We start from the raw sequence: 21973 nt of genomic DNA, 5'->3' as shown, positions 1-21973 counted from the left end.
TATCCACATAATCAAGAGGGGTGTCAACGTTTAAGTAAAATGGTAGATGAGCTACTATTTTCTCCACATTGTGTTGTGCCCAAATCCTCCTTGGAGCTGAATTGTTTTACTTTTTATTTTATTTGTAATTTTTTGTCTGTGGAAAATGATCACTGGCTTGTTTGGTTTGAAAAAAAAAAGCTGCAACTACAGCAGGGCATTATTCTGCTTTTGTTACTATATTAAGAATACTTAAAGGGAGAAGTGCGCCTGCGTTAAAATGCAGTAACAGGGGACACGCGAAACTGCTTTGCGCATGCGTCCACTGTGCCTATCAGATGAAGACAGAACAATCTGGAAATCTCCAGAGGAGGTTACAACGACGCTCAGTCAGTTCAATGGGCAATTTCACCGTACTCGGGTGCTCAGAGCGTCCTCCCTATGTCTGCTGAAAGCGTCCTGATGTGGAACTTTACTCCATTAAAAGTCTAATAAACCTCTGGGAGTACAATTTCTCATTTTGGTGGATCGACTAGACACCAAAAAACTAAATTTCATCTTCAGTGATTTTCAGACGTGGATTATCGTGGAAACTGGACCGTCAGGCTAATGTTTCCCCCTGTAATTTTTTTTGACACGGGATGACGGGACTGACATAACAAAAACCCTCTCATGGAATATGTTTCTGTCTGTCCACAGCTCTCAATAAAGACAGATCTAATGGGCATAACACCGGCGACACATTGTGGATTTAATTCGATATGGGTGTTAAATTGTCACACGAAGTCAGGCTTTAACCTTGGCTACTGTTATTGAGACAATGTAGCAAAGACTGGAAGGGCGGTATCTCAAACTTCCTCATAAAAAACCCCTTTGAGTGTAGCCTAATAAAGCGAATTTGATGCCATTACAACAACAGTGTGAATTAATACGGCTTGCTAGCTGTTTAACAGTGTGTTTGTCCAACAAAATGGAGCTAATGTCGACGCATAATCAAGTAAACTAGCTTTTTCTTTGTCTAACGCCATTTTGTGTGTCTTTGGAGCACTAACGTTGTCGTCAGCCATTTTGCCCTTTCTTTTCAAGCACACAGCCTTTGAACACTAGCAGAGCACAATGGTGTTTGCGGGCCTGTCGCGGGGAAATAAGTGAACCAACAACAAAACAATAAACGAATAAGCTTACCCACTGCCCAGGCTGTGTGGTATGCAGTTATTGGATGTTTGCAGCCATGTCAGTACTGCACTTAGTAATGTTAGCTCCTCTGTAGAGAGTGCATTTACCTGCTGTAACAGCGATTGCTTCGTGGTTAAAAACGACGACGTGATATGGGAGTCTAAATTTACATTTTCTGTAGTTATTTTTCAATAAATGGAATAATTTCCTATTTTGTGCAGCTTTATTATTACTTCTGTTTCTGTTGAATACCTACCTTATACTGCAAGAATAAAAGAGAGGTCAGCATTGGTGAAATATAAAAAATAGCAATTAGTTTGGGTTTTGTTTTGCTTTCTCACCTGAAAATGCTGGGAAATGCGAACGCTACTGAATAAAGAAAATACTTTGACCTTAATCTGCTCTATTGGAAATGATCTCAAACGGTAAATCTTCCCAAGAGGTCACACAGACCCAGACAACCATTATTGTTGAAACCGTATGACTAACCAGCAGGAAGAAAACAAGCTTAAAAACACATCCTTAGCACCTTAAGAAGTAAAATGAACTCCAGGACTTGTTGAAAGGCTGCCTATTGAATAGTTGTTGATAACCATTAAATTGTTCTTTTAGAGAATGTGAAAAGACTGTAAACATTCCTTACATGATGAGTTGTGTCAAATATTTAATACAAAATGCATACTACATTGTAGGTACAAAGCAACGTTGCCTTGATATGATTTCCACTAAATAGTGCCATTAAAGAGACGTGCAGGCTTTAAAATCCCAGCGTGCCTATCTCTGATGCTCCTTCTTGAAGGCTCGTGGTTTTTGCTGACGCTCCCTCCTTCTGTACTCTGTATAATCCTCTTCATCCTGTGTGAACACAGCAAAATATGACGCTAAAAACATGGGTGACTGAAGACATGATGTCTGCTGTTAAGCTACAGCCAGACTTATAGCTTTGTGTATGTAGCCATGATTTCTTGATATGCATGATTGTTAATCACCAAATGAGCTACATTTTAATAGCAAAACAGACCCGACTCACCTTAAAAGTCGACTCAAATGCAGGGTTTTTTACATTTGTTTTATTTTGCATTATACTTTGTTTAAACCCCTCAACTTTAAATAGGTCAGCTCAGTGAAAGGAAAAGTAGACTCAGTATTCTGAGTCAGAGCTCACATTGACCTGAATCTGTCTTGGGGGTCTTAAACCTTCTCCGCCCGGGATACAAGTTTGAAAAGTTCAGTCTCATCTTGGGACTCATCTAATGAACATATTGATATTCTGCTCCAGTTTTGGGAGGCCTCGGTGGGAACGAAGTGCCTTTGGCCCCGTGTGCCGCTTCCAGGGAGACTCACTGACCTGTGAGGATGCTGCATCCAGCAGATCCTTGGTGGGGAGTAGACAGCTAGCCTCTCCGAGGAAACATATTAGGATGTGGAACACGTCTGCCCAGCGTCCAACAGTCAGCATCAGGACCATCAAACCCCCGAGACGCACCACCACTGCGTTGAGGACGGCCTGGCTGCTAGGCAGACGATGTTGCTCTTCTACAGAACCATGACATTAGAGGACTATTAGGGAGAAATATTTGATTTAAATTTAAACAAACTAAATAAATGTCTTAGATTATCCATAGATGCTGTAGTGATTAGTCAGGTGAATTGAGAAGCACTAAGTGATGCTACTGGCATATCGCTTTGTAAGGGCTTATGTCTTTAAATGTTCCTCACCCTGCATGTACACCACCAACAGCGTATAGCAGATAGTAAGTGGTGTCCAAAACCTAAGGGCTTCTGTTGCAGAGAGGAAATGTTGGTTGATGGTTGAAACAGCAGCCAGCACAGCCACAGAGAAAGTAATGATGATGGTCCTGCACAGCATGGGCAGCAGGGAGCTGCCCGATGTGAGGAGGCTGATGCAAATGCCGCAGTAGCCCTGTGAGCTGTGGAGTTTATACAGAGCTATGACATGGTGCAGCAGGTTTGTGGCCTGCCTAGCCAGAAACCAGCTGAGTGCTGCTGCCAGGAGCAAGCATAGCCAGCGCTGGGCCGCCCCCTCGTGTAGAAAGTGCAAACTGCAGGTTAGGGCACAACCCAGAGAGAACTGGCTTTGAACTAACAGCTGCTGCAGAAATTTCCCCGACTCCTGGGAAAAAAGAGGAGCACGAGTGATGAATGAATCAAAGCAGACAGCGATGGCTGTCGCGAGTCATCCTGACACCATGGAATATAAACACCAACTCAGCAGAGTAAGCCACAGAAAAATCACCCGATACAGCTGAGGCACATACATATATATTTTTATCACATAATTGGTTTCTTACTGGTCCAGCTGTAACCAATCCAGAGACAGCTCGAAGACAAAATTCTAGTACCACCAGTGAGGCCACACGGGAGCCCACTACACACAGTATCCCAGTTACAAAGAGAAACTGAAGCAGCCCAGTAAGTCCAGGTTTTGTCCGTATCGGATGACCGAATGTCTTCTGAGTTGATGTGTCTTCACCATTTTTTTCACTCCATCTCCGAGTTGTAGGGAGGAGAAAAAAAAGTCACATCAAAGACATAAAAATAAACAGTGTGGAAGATGAAATCCCTTTAAAATCAATTATTTTTAAATGAGAAAAGTGTAAATGGGAAATTCTTCAGCAAAACACCACATAAATCTGTACACAAGAGGCAACGTCTCTCACCTCTCCTCCAAGAATAAATGCACTCTCAACAGGGAGCACAGCACAGAGATCCCACATGCACCTACCAGCCCTGCAGGTCAGATAGCCGTGAATTTCCAGCACAGGTAATAACAAACCTCAGACATTTACTCTTTTAAGAAAAGGCCTGCAGCCGTGCTGACCTCAGAGACAACGAAAAGATGAGGAACTCACCTTGGAGTAAACTTTCCAATGGATTTATATCTAGAGTCAGCCACCCTGGTAAGAAGTAGGAAGTTGGAAGAAGCCATGTGATGAAAGATAACATAGTACTACCTCTAGGGAGGAAAATTCACCTTGAATGTCTATAAAAGTAAGCTGCTTTAAGCAACTGCACTCTCAAGATTCATATTTTATGGTTCTAAGATCGCGTTACAGTGTTGTGAAGTATCAGCTCAGCGCTTCTGTTTTCTTTCTGTTGCCCCAGCGTTGTGCTTTGCTCACCCAGAAGCCTGTTCTGTGTCCTGTACCAAAGTTCAACTGAGTGTCGGTGGAGCAGAGGTGCCCTCAGGCCTGAGTCATGGCAAGATAGTGGAGGTTATTGCACCATGGGAAAGACTTTACACTCTCTTTGAAATATAGTAGCAAGCGTTAGCAGAGTTCTGTGGTGATCTGCACGTAACAGCGTGGGATTATTCTCATGGCAATAAACACAAGAAACAGTTGTAGACTTGCAATATTATTAAATGGTGATATTATAATAATATGTGAATAGGAATTAGAGTGTGCACAGTAATTACCTAAAGAGTTATACCAAGTGTGTGGGATGAGGTGTGTAGTGGTAGATTTGATGTTGGGGGAAGATGGAGCTGAAATATAACTGCGAGCACATGTTCAAATGTCACGTTTCTACAAATATTATTTTATTATCTCATCAAGAAACAGCTGTTTGAAGCAAAATATACAGTACTGTGCAAAAGTTTTGAGTCACCTCATGTGTTTATGTTGAAAATGAGAAATTTATTGGAGAAATGCAAAGATACAAAGAAATACAGTGTAACAGTTTGTACAATACAAACCTGACAGTCAGTGTTTGGTATGAACACCTTTATTTTTGAACACTGATCTCTCCTCGACAGCTTTCTTGTCATGTCTTTAAGTAGTTTTCAGGAATAGTTTTCCCGGCTTCTTTAGCGACATTCAGAGCTCTTCTTTGGATGTTGGCTGGCTTTTGTTCTGTTCTCTGTCAACATGATGCCACACTGCTTTATTAATGCTGGGGCCAATCCATGACTGTTAGTGTTCCACTGTTTGTGTGTTATTCAGTGTGTTTATTCAGTTATGCTTTTACTGCATTGGCAGTGTGTTTGGCAATGGCTTTATGGCAATGATCCCAATCAGACACTTTCCAAATGGTAGTGTATGGTGGATCAAAATCAAAATCTGTGTTTCTGTGTTCATAATTTCATCAGTTTTGACAAGACTGGCTAAAAGGTGTCCCTAAATAATGACAGAGCTGCCACTGTGTTGTACAGATGGCTGTTGACATTCACTGTTGTACCTCTCCTCTGACCTCCTCCTTTTGCATTCATAAGTAATGTCATTTCTCTCTGTTTCCTTTCCTTAAGAATGGCTTCCTGACAGCGACTCTTCCACTGAGACCATTTCTTTTGAAGCTTCAGTGAACAGTAGATGGATCAGCTGAAGGGCCAGATGCATCCCTCAGATCTTATGTCAGGTCTTTTTTAAGGACACACTACTCACCATGAATTAGCTTGTTGTTGCAAAAATTACTATTGTATTCCTGCCAAACTGTGTCATCTTTGGTATTTAGACTCAGCGAAAGAAACTGGAACAAATTCCGTGTTTTCGTCACAGTCTTGTAGTAACCAAGTGCCATAAGATACAATGTCTTTAATGCATGCTCAATCATCCAAGTAAGGAAATTGCAAAAAGTTGATTCTGTTCATCTGGACGTAGCGTTTTCAGTGGGAGAAACATTTCGTCACTCATCCAAGTGACTTCTTCGGTCTCAGCTGACTGCAGGTTTCCCCAATCTTATAAACAGTACATTTGCACAAAAACTAAAACTAGCCCACTGAATAAACAATGGGCTGTGAGGTCAGTTCCTTGATCATTAATATGCAAATTCTCATAACCATTGACCAGCAACCACTGATCAAAAACCATTGATCAATGGCCATGAGTACCATTCACAGAGAGTTGGGGAATGGCTGCAATCACAGCACTGTAAGATGGCGAAAGATGTACCCTTAGGCCCCCACCTCAATTCAGAGATGGTCTTTCCCTTTTCTCATAAAGAGCCTAACTGACATAAAGGGCCTACCACTCCCCCCTCACACCACTTAGCCGCTAAGCGGATGGCGCAACACAGAAGAGCTAACTTGTCGGGCCAGGACTGCAGTCTATTCACACCTACAAGCCAGCTGACACCTCTTTCAGTGATTAGGATGTACACATCCTGGACAGGGAGGATCACTGGTTTGAGTGGTTGTTGATCAATGGTCATGACAATTTTCATATTAATGATCAAGGAACTGACCTCACAGCCCATTGTTCATTCAGTGGGCTGGTTTCAGTCATTGTGCAAATGTTCTTTTTATAAGACTGAGGAAACCTGCAGTCAGCTGAGACTGAAGAAGTCATCTGGATGAGTGACGAAAAGTTTCTCCCACTGAAAACGCTGTGTCCAGATGAACGGAGTCAACTTTTTGGGGGCATAAGATACAATGTAACATTGGTTCCTTGCTACATTGTCTGTTATGTGTAGACACAACACAGGTTCATCCCTTGAGTTAGGTGTCTTTTTGGTGCCTTTTTTTAAAATTCCAAGGTCATTGTTAACAAAAACAAATATTTCTCTTAAAATGTTGAGCTACAAGGACTGGACTGGAAAACGAGTGAAAACACAGTCAATATTTAAAGAAAGACTTTGAAAGACCGGCAGAAACCCTGGAGAACTATTGCTCAAGACCAGTTAAAAAATATATGAAAGTCTGGCTCCTTAGAAAGAAAATCTAAAGAAGTACAATAGTGCTTATTATTTTTAGGTTTGTGGGAGATGTATCATGGAAGGAAAGGAGAAATATGCTGCAGGCAAACTCAGTGCCTGTCCATTCAAGTTAATGATGAATGAGCCTCTACCTCTACCTGCAGAATGTCTAAAACAGAGTGAAACAACACTAGTGCAAGTCCCTGCAGATTGCCAATCCAAAGTGTTGGAGTTTTCTACCCCGATTCTTCTTCCTTCCAGTTTCAAGGATCAAATGATTTGAATGTATGTTAACCAGACAGGTTAAGTCAACTTAACAACTTTATTCACATGCAGGATTCTCATGAACTCAACTTCTCAGCGTAAAATATGACACTTCAAGGGAAGTAAAAAAAATCCCCTTGCTTCTTTTGAGGTATTACATTGTATGTACTGTAATAAAAGTAAGTCGCAGGGATCGTTAAATTATGTGGCCCCTGTGTCTGAAACAGTACTGGGGTTGTACTACAGTACTGCATTTCCCCTTTTCAGTGAAGCCAAGGAGTAAACCTGCATGCTGTTGTGTTTAGCCCAAACCATTAAACTCTACAAAATCAACTATCTTTGCTAAGCAGTGCACTATCTGCACAGGCGCTGATGAAACAGGAGACTAACAAACCACATTGAGCTGGCCTTTATCACTGAGAAAGAGTCATTTAACAGGGTCAAAAACAACAGATGGATTAGGAGCAGAGGACTTATGACAGGCTGAGGCACAGCTCTTCGTCTCAGTCGCTGATTTACAAGTGCCGGAGAGCAGAGATTCCTAAGCAGGCTGGTGACTGTTTGTGACTCCTACAGGTGAGCAGAAATTTTGTAAGACTGTGAGGATATGAATGGAATTTGTAATCCTTCAGTCACTGCTTTTTGAACCGGATTATTTTAGTCATGAGCTATGGTTTAGCCCCGGGATATTTGATTGACTTTAAAATACCCTAAAAGTGTTAGTATTTTGTTATGCAGACACAACTGTCCAAACTCGCTGTTTCAGAGCGCAGTGAAGCTCAACACTGAAGCAGTGAGTGAGCAGATCGGCCCCCGAGGCGAAGGAAAACTGTCCAAATGGACTCCAACGGTGCCGGCAGCGTGCAGTACGACCGCTGGAATGAGGACAACATCAACATGAATGTAAAGGCTTCACAGTCCTCACTGCAGAGGTGAGACTTAGCAGATAGCGGCTGGGGTGACACCACACGAGGACTAAATTAAACTGACAAAGGTTAAATGTGTTTAATAAAAATAATCCAGGTTTTATGAGTTTGACATTGACCATACAGTTTAAATCAAGTGTAGGAGAAAGGTTGTAATGTAGTTTTATCCATGTATCCATCTCACTTAAACTTCCTCCACCCCATTTTTTATAGTTTAAATGATATGTAGTTACTTCCTCCAGGGAGCTTATGTTTTTGACAGTGTTTGTATGTCTGTAAATGGGATCGCTCCAAGTTCTGAATGAATTGTGGTATAACTTTGTTTTAAAGGTGTAGAGTGGGATCATGTTAATAATCCATTAAAATTACACTTACATCCACCATAGGTACCAAACCATAGGTACCAAATAAACTTGCCCCCTTTCTTTCCCATTCACAGGATCTGCAACAGCATGTGTGTCGGCAGCACTGGAATAGTAGTAAAAGCAGCAGGAGCCGCAGCTGCACTGGTGGCTGTTTACATCATAGGATAAATGACGGGGTACTACATCCATCGATGCCCGTAGGGGAACCAGGAGGTCAGGAAAGAAAAGAGATTTAAAACACACCAAAAAAGCATAAGCTTCATATGCAGAATGAGCTGTGACTGAATCGGATTTATTGTGATCAGAAAATATACAAATTCATGGTTCATACTGATATTACTGCACATGAAAATGAAGTTATATCATTATATGATGTTATATGAAATGTAAAATATTAATTCATATCCTTCTTCATAATGATACTGGGATAAATTGTACTTGTTTCCTGCTTCGGAGATTCTGTCATAATTATCAGATTTTCCCTTCACTGTCAAAAAATATCAGGCTGTGTTTTTTTGTCCAAACTGATAACTAGAGATAAAATCCTTCGGGCAGGAGATACCTTTGGATCTACTGACTGGTATTTCTGTGGGCTGTAGGAGTCTTAGATCACCTTTAGACTGAGGGTGAGGAACGGTTTAGACAAACATTTGTGAGACATTTGAAGGTCAGCGACTGTGGGGGGGACTTTTCCTGAATCTGGAGCAACTTAGAAGTTAATGGATGACTGAGTAAGTTAAATGTTTCCTACTGCTGGTCGTTCAGTAACACTCAAACTCATCCAGACCTTCTGCGTTTGTTCGATTTCTTCCCAATTGTTCTGAACAACTGCAGCTTCAACAGTTTTGGCTCTCGACTTCCTTTAATACATTTGTATTTAACACATCTACTCCACACACATACTCCAGTACATCACTAAGCAGTAAAGACAAAAGTGATGTTTAAAAAGGTACTTTTTTATTTTTATGCTAAAAAGTGATACATTTTTAAAACTCAACTCAATCTAAGTTATCTCTGTTTTTCATGAAACAACACAACCTCAGTGTTTTCTTAATGAACTGAACTTTAGAGAGCCTGTCGTGTTTTGTGGTATCAGATCGTTTTAATATTTTAAATCTATGAAGTGTTTCTTGGTTTCATATGACACAGTCCTGCAAACGATACAAATTAAGTTTAAGCTTTATGTAAGTTTATTAAGAGTTAAACTGACATGAAAGTTAATGCCTATGAATCATAGTGCAAACAATACCAACCATTTACATTTAAAAGCACTGTAAATATGTTAATGTGGTATTCTAGCCATTGTTATGAAGACCATAAGTGATCTGCTGTCAGACAGGAAAACACATCTTCTTGTGCCAGAACTACTTTGTACAACACTTCATGTAGCTAATCGGTCTCTGTGGTATTTAGACCTCCTGTGCATCATTTCCCAAATGGCAGATTGTCTTTGTACAGCCGAGCTGTCGGCTTTCAAACTGTTTTTCCCATTTTCCTTATGTTAGTTTATTTCTCGCACATTATTGGTTCCTGTTAGATTTCCTCCTGTAGCACTTGGTTTGTTTTGCCCCCTGGTGGAATTAACCACCTGTTTGTATGACTTCAACTTGTTAAAAGATTCAGATTTCAGATGTTACTCTTCCTCCTGTCATGTGTTTGGGTCCTTGAATTCTTATACCAAGACCTTCATTTACAGTACAGCTTCTTTCTTTTTACAGTTTAATGAACTTTCACATATTAAAACAAACTTCTGTGAACGAAAAAAAAAAAAAATCAAATGCTCCATTAAAACTTTCTATTTGCCATCCAACAATAGAAGAGAATACTACCACTGGTTGCAAATGCACACACCGAAATCCTTTAACTTCACAGAAACTCCAGGAAGGCTTTCCTGACAGATGCTGCTGTAACACCATGCAAGAAACTGCTCGGCAGGACATTACAGAGAGTTAAGACACCGTACAATAAACAGAGTGAGACAGACTGACAGATGACCTCCATGTGGAGTTATAAGGACAGACTCTCTGTGGGAGTTTCAGCAAATAAGTCTGCCTACAAAGAAACAGAGTAATATTTTTGCACTAACAATAAAACTGTTATCTCAGTTTACAGACTGGTGTTAATGGTACACATTACACTGGTTTCCTGATTTCCTTTGAATTTCATAGAGTTACAAGGACATTTCAATCCGGTTACCCTAAAAATCTCCATTCAAAAAACAACAAAACACATTACGTATCAGCAAGGATGCACAGCTATACTGACCACATTCATGACAATATCAGACTTGTTGACTGCTATCAGCAAATAGGATGATATTTAGCAGTGGAGTGTGATAAAGAGCTGAAAGACTTTCCTGGCACATAATGGGAAATAAATAAAAAAATATATAAATTTTAACCAACGGCCCAGGATTTCACAAACAGAACCATAATCACGTATTTATGTGGAATGAGAAAATGGCCCATGCTGATGATAGAGGACTTCTATCAACCCAGTGTGCGAGTCCAACCTTTAACGCCGCCAGAAGCAAAGTTAATGGACCTCATAAAAATACATTTCACAGGGAACATCACTCTCTCCCCATGTGTTCCCCAACAACTCATCAATTCAGCACTGATAGGCTGTGTTGAAGATTCTGCCTGGGATTCCCTGGTGTCACAGATGATCTCCTGCAGCATGGCTTCTGCTAAGAAAGCATCTATGTTTTCTGGGCTCTCTCTTCCACATACAGCTGCATCTGTTAAAGGCAAACAACCAAACAATGTGGACATGCGGCTGACAACAATTCACCATTAATGAATCAGTGAAAGGGATGCTTCTGCTTACCTTTACTATATCAGAAGTCATAGTCTTTAGTGGAATGAGTCTAGGCTCCTGCATGTGGACTTCTTGCTCATCAGCGACTATCCATGGAAAATCCTGCAGAGGCAAACGCATTAATGTGACCAACACATGTAAACAACAATTCTGTGTTTCTGTGTAAGTGCATTTAAACACCTCACCTTGATTACTTGAACCTTCTCCATATTGCGAGTAGCAGCATCTCTGGTATGTACTAGTACTGTAAACGAACACCCTGTGACAAAAAAAAAAGTAAAACAGTTCAATCAGTCAAATCTATGAGCCCATACCGCTTTGTGTGCAACATAATGTCACATTTCTCTGGACTTCCAGTTTAATTAGCATAGATTTCTGACAAAGACTTGATTATTCCATCAATTAATCTGATAAGAAATATTTTTGTCTTAATAATTAGCAATAATAAATATAGAAAACTCTACAGGTATTTCAAAATGAAACCCCAATTGGTTTCCATTTTAGAAATGGAATGTTTTAAATTTTAACTGCATATAACACCTGTCGAAAAACAAACAAACAAAACTAAACCTTTGACTATATTTATGTGTCATGTTAAAATATAGGTTTTTTAAAGAAAATGTTATCTAAAATTAGGGCTGCTCGATTATGGCAAAAATGATAATCACGATTATTTTCACTGAAATTGAGATCTCGATTATTTGACGATATTTATTTAACAATAACAATGTATTGAATAATGGCTTTAAAGATTGTCAAAAAATAATATAAAATAGTGTGCAAATACTGATTACAGTGCAAATGTTTGCAATATAAAAAATAAATGAAAAATGTAAACATCTATGTTTAGTGAACTTCAAAATACTGCACAATATTTGATCCACGTCTGACTCCGCGAACCCATAATGTTTCCACCAATGTTTCCTCTAATTTTTCATATGTCTGAGCGAACACACAAACTCCCTGAGCGATCCCTTGGACCACTGTGAGCGACATCAGAAGTGTGCACCGTGGTCACGCCAGCATCTAATCCTTCCAAGTTACATGGTTTATTAAAATAATCAAATTACAGCATTTACATTTATGTTAGACTACTTTTAATTAACTGCTTTAGCCCACTTACAATGAAAATGTAAAAAATCCTGTTCATGACCTGTGTAGTATGTTAACACTATTGGAAGTAAAAATAACTTGAACTCCAATTTTGAAAACACAACTTTCTTTCTTTCTTTTTTTCCACAAAGCTCTGACTTGTATTATGAGTATGAGTCTGTGGTCTGGGAGAGAGTCCTATAACTCTCTGTCTGTAAAATACAGTATATAATGACCAATGTTGGGCAATTAATTATATAGTTACTACTTCAAAAACACTAACTCAGTTTGGCAAACAACAAAGTTTTTTGCAGCTATTTTTTTTTTTTTTTAAATGCAGCCAAGGCGTTTTTTTAAATAAACATTTCAAACTATTTACAGAACAATCAGCTGTTCTGCATCAAATCTGATGCCACACAAATTATTTGTGCCACTCCAAAAAATAATTTCTGTCCACTACGAGATAAAGGAGAACAACAGCCTGATACCTGCAGGCCTGACAACAGGAGATGTATCACTCCTGTAACACCTGTAACATTCAGCAGCCGCCTCATTGTTCTGACACACACAACAAAACTATTGACTACACTACACACTAACTACACAAGATTTGCTCTTAACGTCGCAAATCTCTCACATATCAAAGCACCGCCGTCACTCCTAAAACTTCCCCCCGTTTCTTAACAACTAGATGCCACGTTGCCATATCATTTTTTGATTGGTCGACACGGTACTTTTTTCGACCAATAGGAAAGGGTGGGGGGTTTTTTGGTTTTGTTTTTGCTCACAGGCGGAGAGTGCTTTCCAGCGTGTTCCTTATAAAACGCCGTTTTTACCGTTTCTTCCCGCAGTAAATATAAATAACGACAGTATTCAGGAAGAAAACCAAACATTGCAAATATTTTTATCATAACTCTGGTTTTACGTGGCCTCTCAACACAATTTAAAAACTGGTATAAAGTCCACACTTTTTCCGTCAATTGTTCCGTCTGTCCTGCTCACATCTCCAATGGTTGTACACGTTGTCATTAATGTGGCTTCACTGCACATCAGCCACGCCGCTTTGCCAGCTAAAACACCGGTGTCGGCACATAAGGACGCTGTCATAGCCTGTCAACAACGTTGATTGGCTGCGTATATACGAATGTGAATCGCATTATTGGCTGGACTATAGGATAAGGTGGCATCGTTCTAATCCCATACAGGAGCAGCCAGTCACTTACTGACTAACACTGCAAAACAGAATTGTTAAAGTTTTAATTTTAATTTCAATTCAGGTTAGATTTTTTTTGTGCGCAACGCAGATTTTCTGTGCGCAGAGGCCGTGCCAGCAGTGCGCAATTGCGCACGTGCGCAGCGTAGAGGGAACATTGGTTTCCACACCACTGAAGTCGTTTTACCGCTCTTTTCAACCAACGGCATTCTTTCTTCAGCAGCCATTATCCTCTCCTCTCCAAATAACTTCTGCTTAGCTTTCCGAGCTTCCCTCGGGTCCTCTTAATTGTTGTGACGCGTGTTCGAAACGCAGAGAGGTGCGCTCGCTTTGCCACACGGAGCAGCGCGAGAGTAAAGCACGAGGGAGGTGCTAGTAATCGGCTCAGTCATTTTTAATGATCGTTGAAAACCCAGATCGTAAAGGAGATTAAAATTCGATTAATTGAGCAGCCCTATCTAAAATCCAAAAATATATAAATAATCTCAAGTACAGTCAAAGGGCAAAGTCAAGTAAAATAAGATATATATACACAATCTAAACTAAGACATAAAAACTGACCTTTACTCTGTCCTCTTGGAAGGCTTTCTAACAATAAGAGTTCTGACAGTGTTTTCTCTCCCGGATGAGGTAGATTTGTGTGTGTTCATGTTTAATTGTGCAAGTGAATGAGTGAGTTTGTGTCTGTAAGCCTTTAAAGGAGTATGTGGTGTTTGCAATGAAGAAAAGCAAGCACAGACTTCAATAAATGTACATCATTTACTAATGAGTAAATCAATTTATGGACCTCCTGTCTTTCAAAGGTGAACACAAATATTTACCCCGGTAATGTAGAGCATCCTCTTAAGCTGCTTAGGCAAGACTTTGTGCTGAATCATGTGACTTAAAGCAAATCACTCAAAGATCTTTCCAAAACTTTTGGCGAGTATAAAAAGTTATAAGTGTTGGATTGTGTGTCCACAGGTGTTTGTACTTTGCGTCACAATAAAATGACGGTAAAAGGCTCCGCCCACTTACTATCCATGTCTCACCATGCAACGACTTTGTGAATGGACTGGAGAAGTGTAGTGGAAGAGTCCTCCGTCAGAAATAAGATATGTGTGTTGACTTTTTATTCTCCCTCAAAAATATTATGCCATAACGCTGCACAGAGCAGCTCTGCTAACAGGTTATGAGCTCAGAGTAGCAGTAAAGAGATCCTGTAACTACCAAAGGAAGGGCAGCGTTTCCTGAAACCGCAAGTTACCGGCAGGTGTTAAAAGTTTGGCACGATTGAGTGAGTAAGCGTTTTTGTGCATCATGAGCAGACGCACGGCAGAGTCGGGCAGTCGATATTCCCGTTTGCAATTTGATGGAGATGAAAGGAAATATGAGATATGGGAAACGAAGTTCCTTGGTCATCTCAGACTACAAGGTTTGAAAGATGTCATCTTAAAGGCTGAGGGTGATGAAGAAGCCGATGGTGAAGATGATGACAAAAATGCAGAAGCATATGCAGAGTTGATACAATTTCTGGATGACAAAAGTTTATCGTTAGTTATGAGAGATGCAGTTGATGACGGACGGAAAGCCCTAAAAATTTTGAGAGAGGTCATTATGCAGGAGTGGGCAGGCCAAGGATCATAAGTCTGTACACCGAACTCACTTCTCTCACAAATGAAAAGAATGAAAGTGTGACGGACTATATTATCCGAGCAGAAGCAATTATCACAGCGTTAAAAATGCGGGTGAGTCACTAACTGATGGACTTCTGATCGCAATGATAATGAAAGGTCTACCAGAGACGTTTAAACCCCTGATTGTGCACGTTACACAGAGTGAAGCAAAATCACATTTTCAGAGTTTAAAGTAAAACTCAGAAGTTATGAAGAAACCGAGAGAATGCGTGCGGCTGTAACTGATGACAACGTAATGAGGACAAAAGTGCAATCAGACCAGGATTCTACTTCATGGCGAGCAGATGACCGAAGATCAAAGGATAATGAGATTGTGTGTTTTAAATGTGGACAAAGGGACACACTGCAAGAACGTGCCGATCCAGAGTATGGTGCAGTTTTTGCCGGAGTAGTACACACAAAGATGCGACCTGTAGAAGGAAGCTAAGACGGGATGAAGCGAGAGGGTCGTGGAGAAGGACTACGCGTTCAAGACGGGCTCCAAACCCCAGAGGGTCCCGGACGGCGGCCAAGAGATGCTGAATAACCAGCTACTGGTGGATACGGGAGCGACGTCACATATCTTCACGAAGATCGAGAGTTTTAAGACTTTTGATGACACTTTTCGACCCGAGGCTCATTGTGTAGAGTTGGCTGACGGAAGGCGGAGCAGAGGAGCTGCAAAGCGGCGAGGAGATGCTGAGATAAGTATGATTGACAGTAAAGGACGCAGCCACAAGGTAACATTGAAACAAGCACTCTACATTCCATCGTTCCCACAGGACATTTTGTCAGTAAAAGCAGCTACTAGTAACGGAGCCACTGTGGTTTTCAAACACGGGGACAGTTTTCTTAAACATGTTGATGGAACAAAATTCCTATATATGAACACAAGAGACTGTTCTTTATAAACACTGTGCAAGAGTTTGAAGATAAATGTAATGGATGTTTTGATATGCAAACGTGGCATGAAATCCTAGGACACTGTAATTATGAGGATGTTCAAAATCTGCAAAATGTCGTTGATGGAATGGAAATTAAGGGTAAAATCAACAAAAATATGCAATGTGAAGCCTGTATACAAGGGAAGTTTACTCAAACTAGGAACCGAGAACCGATGAGAAGGCCAGGGCAGCATTAGAGTTGGTGCATACGGATTTAGCTGGTCCGATTACGCCAAACTCTAAAGAAGGGTTTAAGTTTGTTTTGTCGTTTGTTGATGATTATTCAGGTGCAACATTTGTATATAATCTGAAACACAAAAGTGATACAACTCAAGCAACTGAAAGATTTATTGCAGATGTGGCGTCATATGGGAAAATCAAGTGCATTCGTTCTGATAATGGAACTGAATTTACAAGCAGACAGTTCAGAGATTTATTAAGTAGACACGGCATTAGGCAGGAAACTTCGGCGCCATATTCGCCTCATCAAAACGGAACAGCAGAGAGGAACTGGCGTACACTTTTTGACATGGCGAGATGCATGTTAGTTGAGAGCGAATTGCCAAAGTCTTTATGGCCATATGCAGTACAAACCGCGGGAGTGATTAGGAACCGATGTTTTAACAAACGCACAGGTCAGACAGCGTATAAGATGTTAACTGGAAAAAGACCTGATCTTTCTAGAATGAAAAATTCGGATCATTGTGCTATGCTTATAAACAAAATAGGGAAAGCTGGATCCAAGATGTGACAAAGGTGTTTTCTTGGGATATGACAAAAATAGTCCAGCATATTTGATCTATTTCCCAAAAACCGGAAGGTTGAAAAGCACAGATTGATAAAAATATTAAATCCCGCGACAATGGATCAACAAACACAGAGTGATCAGATGTATGAAGATGAGGTTTATGAATCCAGAAAAGATGGTGAACCCAAACAGACGAAAGGATGAGGACATTCCAGATGGTAGTGAAAGCAGTCAAACTGAGTCCGAGGTTAAAACTGAGGATAAAGTAGATGCTGGAGCTACACGTTATCCATCCAGAATCAGAAAGAGACCTGATTATTTGAGTGATTATATCACGGATGTGAAAGAGTGTGAAAATGAACAGATGCAAACCAGTGTTGATTATTGCTACAGATTGTTGTGTGAAATACCCACATCATTTAGCGAAGCTATTGTGTCAAGTGAGTCAAAAGAATGGGAAAAAGTGATGAATGAAGAAATTCAATCCCTTAAGGAGAATGACACATTTACTTTAACCACTTTACCAGAGGGTAAGAAAGCAGTGGGGGTAAATGGGTTTATGCCGTTAAAAAGAACTCAGACGGATCAGACAGATATAAAGCTCGATTTGTGGCTAAAGGTTTTAGTCAAACAAAAGGAGTTGATTATGAGGAGACTTTTTCACCGACTGCTAATTTATCGAGTGTGAGAGTTTTGATGCAGAAAGTGGTTCAGGATGATATGTTGGTTCACCAGATGGATGTAAAACCCGCCTATCTACATGCACCAATAAATGAAGAAATATATATACAACAACCAGAAGGTTTTGAGACAGAATCAAGTGAGACTAATAAACTGGTGTACAGACTAAAGAAATCACTTTATGGGCTGAAGCAATCGGGTCGTAACTGGAACCAAACCTTACATGACTATTTAAGCAGTTGTGGATTTAGACAAAATATTGCTGATCATTGTGTGTATTCAAAAGAAACTGAAAGTGAAAAAGTAATCATCATAGTGTGGGTGGATGATTTACTCATTGCAGCTAACAATGAAAATGTGCTTTCAGGTGTGAAAGAAATGCTCTCTTCTAAATTCCAAATGAAAGATCTGGGGAAACTTAACCATTTTCTAGGAATAGATTTTCTTCAAGAAAAGAATGTGTCAAATGTCACAGAAAATATATATTGAGAACATTTTAAAAGATTTAACATGCAAAACTGTAAGCCAAGGTTAACACCCTGTGAACAGAAATGGACTCATTCTGATAAATTCGAGACATTACCAGATGTGAGGAGATATCGTGAAGCGGTAGGATGTCTTATTTATCTGAGCTATTGTACGCGACCTGATTTAAGCTATGTTGTCAGCAAACTGTCACAACACTTCAATGCGCCAACTGTTGATGATTGGACAGCAGTGAAACATGTTCTGAGGTATCTAAAAGGACTGTGTTTTAGGAAATGTTCAAGTGGAAAACTAGGTCTACGAGCATACAGTGATGCAGATTGGGCATCCGATGTTTCTGATAGACGCAGTATGACAGGTTATTGTGTAAGCCTAAATGAAAATGGTCCTTTGATATCATGGAAAACCAAAAAGCAGACAACTACAGCACTATCAACTTGTGAAGCCGAATACATGGCATTAGCAGCAACAATTCAGGAATGTATGTATTTGACTTATTTGATTCAAGATCTTGATGAGTTTGAGTATGAAATACCTATGATATTGGAGGACAATCAGGGAACAATCGCTTTGTCAAAAAATCCAGTGAACAGACAAAGATGTAAACATATTGATGTGAAATATCATTTTATAAGGTCAGCTGTACATGAAAGGAAAGTGCTCATTGATTACTGTCCAACTGAGTCAATGGTAGCAGATATGATGACGAAACCAGTTTCAAAGTCTAAGTTAGACAAATTCTCTGCATTTGTGTTTGGAATGTAAGATGTTTTTTCCGAGGACTGTTTTTCCCAACCTGTGTACAAGTGGGGTGTTGGATTGTGTGTCCACAGGTGTTTGTACTTTGCGTCACAATAAAATGACGGTAAAAGGCTCCGCCCACTTACTATCCATGTCTCACCATGCAACGACTTTGTGAATGGACTGGAGAAGTGTAGTGGAAGAGTCCTCCGTCAGAAATAAGATATGTGTGTTGACTTTTTATTCTCCCTCAAAAATATTATGCCATAACGCTGCACAGAGCAGCTCTGCTAACAATAAGCATGTATGTAATTGTCTTCTCTTCCAGTGATCCACGGTGACATTACCTGGTGGATTACTATTTAAAACAGCATCACACACGCTGATCTTCAGGATGAACGCCCTCAGCAGCTGCTCCACATGTGACAGCAACGTGTCTGAGCTGTGAAAACACAAACAACAGTCAGTGACCAGTCTCACCCTAAAAATGTATTTTAATGTAAGGATGCTTTTTTTAGTTAACATTCAAATGTGGAGGACAACCTGATAGAGAGCAAGGGTGGCTGGGAAATCTCAAAAACAAATCTCTCTACTGGATGATGCTCTTTGTCCATGATGACCACAACCACCTTCTCTGCATCGTTCTAAGAGGCGAATGGAGGATATCAGAGCTTATGAGGAGAAATGAGATGACACTTTGTGTGACACTGACCCGTCACTTTCAGGATATAGCTTACCTTCTCAATGAGTGGCTTTATACAGTGTAGTGTATCTTGGATATACTGATTCAGCTCTGGGTGACATGACATCTGGAATAAAACACACCAACAGAAGTCCTGTATTAGAGAAACTAATATGCACACACCTAACAGCTGCAAACAAATAGTAATAACACATAAACCAGTACCTGCACAGGTACGTTGTACTTCTTTCGCTTCTGAAATATCCCAGAGGGATAAACCTCACGGACATACAGGATGAGATGAATAGCGACCTCCAGGAATTCACACAGAATGTCAGCAACCACTGGAAAACATGCGAACAATAAAACCTCTCATGTTCTTGCTAATGTGACAAAGTCCCGCCAAACCCAATGCAAACATTCAGCAATAAAGCGTCGCCTACTTAGCTCACTTTATTTACAGTAAAACCGAGGCAGACAGTGACAGGTGAGGTGACAGCATGGTTTATGCTGATCCCATATGCCCATGACTTTACAAGGAGGACAACTATATTGGAAAAGTAACAGTACAGTACTCTCTCCGAACTAAAGACCACACCTGGTACATAGATTCATTTAATGGCCTTACCTTGCCCAAAATTGAGATCTTGCCTCGTTAGAGTTGTCATGTTTTGCTCCCCCAGTTCAGCAAAAATAAATTTAGACGCTTAATTTTCTGTACGACTTGCTAACTCGTGTAAAGCAGCAGTCTTGCTGGTCCTCGTAGTGATTTTAATGGTTCGATAAGACGTTTTTTGTCGCTGCTGTACCTGACAACCGAAGAGATAAGAAGTTCAGTTTTTACTGAATTTTGCACGTGTTTAAAAAAAATGTAAGGGTCCACTGTAAGACAGCCCGGAGACATTAGCAACCTGCCGACCCGAACCGCGGCATTTTTTTTCGGTACGTGAAGCTGCGTCGCCCGCCGCGGTGACGTCACTAGTTGTTTACAATTGCGTACTCTGCCGTCCACTTGTGATGACGTTGCTTGGAAAGTTGGTTTAATATGTAGTTTCCAGCTTTTGGGGTTTTGATTTTTGTTTTTGTTTTTTGCTCTTTTCTTAAATAACAATTATTTAAAAAGTAATAATAATAATACGACTTTGGCGAAAAACACAGAAATTTATTATAATTAATAATAGCCTTGATTTCACTAAATATTTGAGCTCACTCATTTGTTTTTAGATAATTACCAATTATAAGATAATATTCTTTTAAAAGTTGGTTTTAATTTTTTAGTTATGGTTTTATACTTGCTATGACAGTTTCATGGATGAAAATATCCTTAATTATCAGCCTTGCCGAATGCAGGTAATCTGTCTCCTCGGCACGGTTATGCCATCACGAGGTGTCCCATTGCTCAAAATATGAAAACACACCAATTACGCATGAAACATATTAAATTAAAATATAAGTAAATCATATGCAGCCTAACTAAGGGTGACTAATTTTATACCTGGTTATTTAGACTAACTTACATCAACAGTCCTCTCTGTTGCACATTTAACCTCCTAAGACCCGAACTCTTCCACAACATGCATTTTTAATTTCTCTTTGATATTTGGGCATATTGGGGCCCAATGAATGTAAAAACGAAGAATTACCAGATTTTTTTTTTTACCTTATTTTTGTTTTTAAGAAAAATGAGAGCCACAAATGAGGATATTCATTTAAAATTATGATAGAACAGTACCAGTATAATGTCCTCGTAAGTGGATATCAGGCCCATGTAGAGCAAAATTGAATATTTTGGTCTAAATAACCCAAAATGTGATGTCCACATATGTGGACGGCAGGTCCTAGGAGGTCAAAGCGGTCTTGGGAAGCGGCCAAATCCTCATGCGACACAAGTGGACTTTTATGTCCATGGACTTGAGACTCTTTGACCGCAGAGCGAAGAATGACTTGAGTGTGTCACCAAATTTGTTCGTAGGATGTTACAGCTATAAAGGTAGGCAAGGTGCTGTTTTGTTTTTATTTTCTAGAACTGGATATTAAAAAACACCACGCAAAGAAAAAAAACAGAACTGGAAAGTGAACTGTCCTCCTGAACACGCTATTGCATTTTAACCAATCTTCAAAGATTAAACCTGGCTAAATTATAATAAGATTTGGTTACCATTTATTGTTTTGACAACCCTCAAAACAATCTTTTGTGTTCACTGAAGCACAATAACAGTTTATGTTTATCAGATCATCGGAAATACCAATAGATTGTGAGGAGTGTGTGTGAAATGCCTTACTGCCTTAACTCAGGCCAGACCAGGCACGTGCAGAGGGGGGGGGGCTGGAGGGGCTTGAGCACTCGCCCCTTTCCTGATGGGTGCCCAGAGTGCCCTTTTGTTGGGCAACTTTTTAAAAAAAAATTATTTATTTTTTTAATGTGTGTGCGTGCGGAGTCCTGTCTGTGCCCCTCAACAATAATATTTAACTATTAATCACAGTTTTGCTAAATAAAAGGATCTGGCTTGCATCAGTCACATGATTACTATTAACCAATGATCGCCAGC

At 40.0% G+C, this 21973-nt stretch overlaps 2 protein-coding genes and 1 long non-coding RNA gene across 5 annotated transcripts; 1 reads left to right on the top strand and 2 right to left on the bottom strand.

Moving 5' to 3' along the window:
* Positions 1 to 1801: 1801 nt before the first annotated feature.
* On the bottom strand, positions 1802 to 4385 carry tmem82 (transmembrane protein 82). The gene is made up of 6 exons (XM_031745100.2): positions 4029 to 4385; positions 3837 to 3906; positions 3468 to 3666; positions 2875 to 3289; positions 2504 to 2691; positions 1802 to 2010 (listed from the first exon to the last, which is right to left on the bottom strand). Exons 1-6 carry the CDS (start codon positions 4120 to 4122, stop codon positions 1930 to 1932), a joined length of 1047 nt encoding a protein of 348 aa, XP_031600960.2. The 5' UTR covers positions 4123 to 4385; the 3' UTR covers positions 1802 to 1929.
* A 1089-nt stretch (positions 4386 to 5474) lies between these two features.
* On the top strand, positions 5475 to 9991 carry LOC120435126. 2 transcript variants are annotated; one of them, XR_005609538.1, is made up of 4 exons: positions 5475 to 5527; positions 7510 to 7647; positions 7838 to 8003; positions 8437 to 9991. It is a non-coding gene; the product is annotated as an uncharacterized LOC120435126 (long non-coding RNA). The 2 variants fall into 2 exon arrangements; XR_005609537.1 differs by lacking the exon at positions 5475 to 5527 and having other exon boundaries at positions 6480 to 7647.
* Positions 9992 to 10071: 80 nt separating this feature from the next.
* Positions 10072 to 20392, bottom strand: mad2l2 (mitotic arrest deficient 2 like 2). Of its 2 annotated transcripts, XM_031745077.2 has the most exons (8): positions 20053 to 20392; positions 19650 to 19768; positions 19480 to 19551; positions 19286 to 19386; positions 19090 to 19184; positions 11368 to 11441; positions 11192 to 11284; positions 10072 to 11102 (listed from the first exon to the last, which is right to left on the bottom strand). In XM_031745077.2, exons 1-8 carry the CDS (start codon positions 20090 to 20092, stop codon positions 11064 to 11066), a joined length of 633 nt encoding a protein of 210 aa, XP_031600937.1. In that variant the 5' UTR covers positions 20093 to 20392; the 3' UTR covers positions 10072 to 11063. The 2 variants fall into 2 exon arrangements, 1 of the variants encoding a protein (XP_031600937.1); XR_005609536.1 differs by lacking the exons at positions 10072 to 11102; positions 11192 to 11284 and adding an exon at positions 14309 to 14565 and having other exon boundaries at positions 18950 to 19184.
* Between the last annotated feature and the right edge of the window lie 1581 nt (positions 20393 to 21973).

The sequence above is a fragment of the Oreochromis aureus genome, linkage group 20 (assembly GCF_013358895.1).
Source record: "Oreochromis aureus strain Israel breed Guangdong linkage group 20, ZZ_aureus, whole genome shotgun sequence".
NCBI classification, from domain to species: domain Eukaryota; kingdom Metazoa; phylum Chordata; class Actinopteri; order Cichliformes; family Cichlidae; genus Oreochromis; species Oreochromis aureus.
Note: the sequence above shows the minus strand (reverse complement) of the source record. Positions and strands in the feature narration are given on the sequence as shown.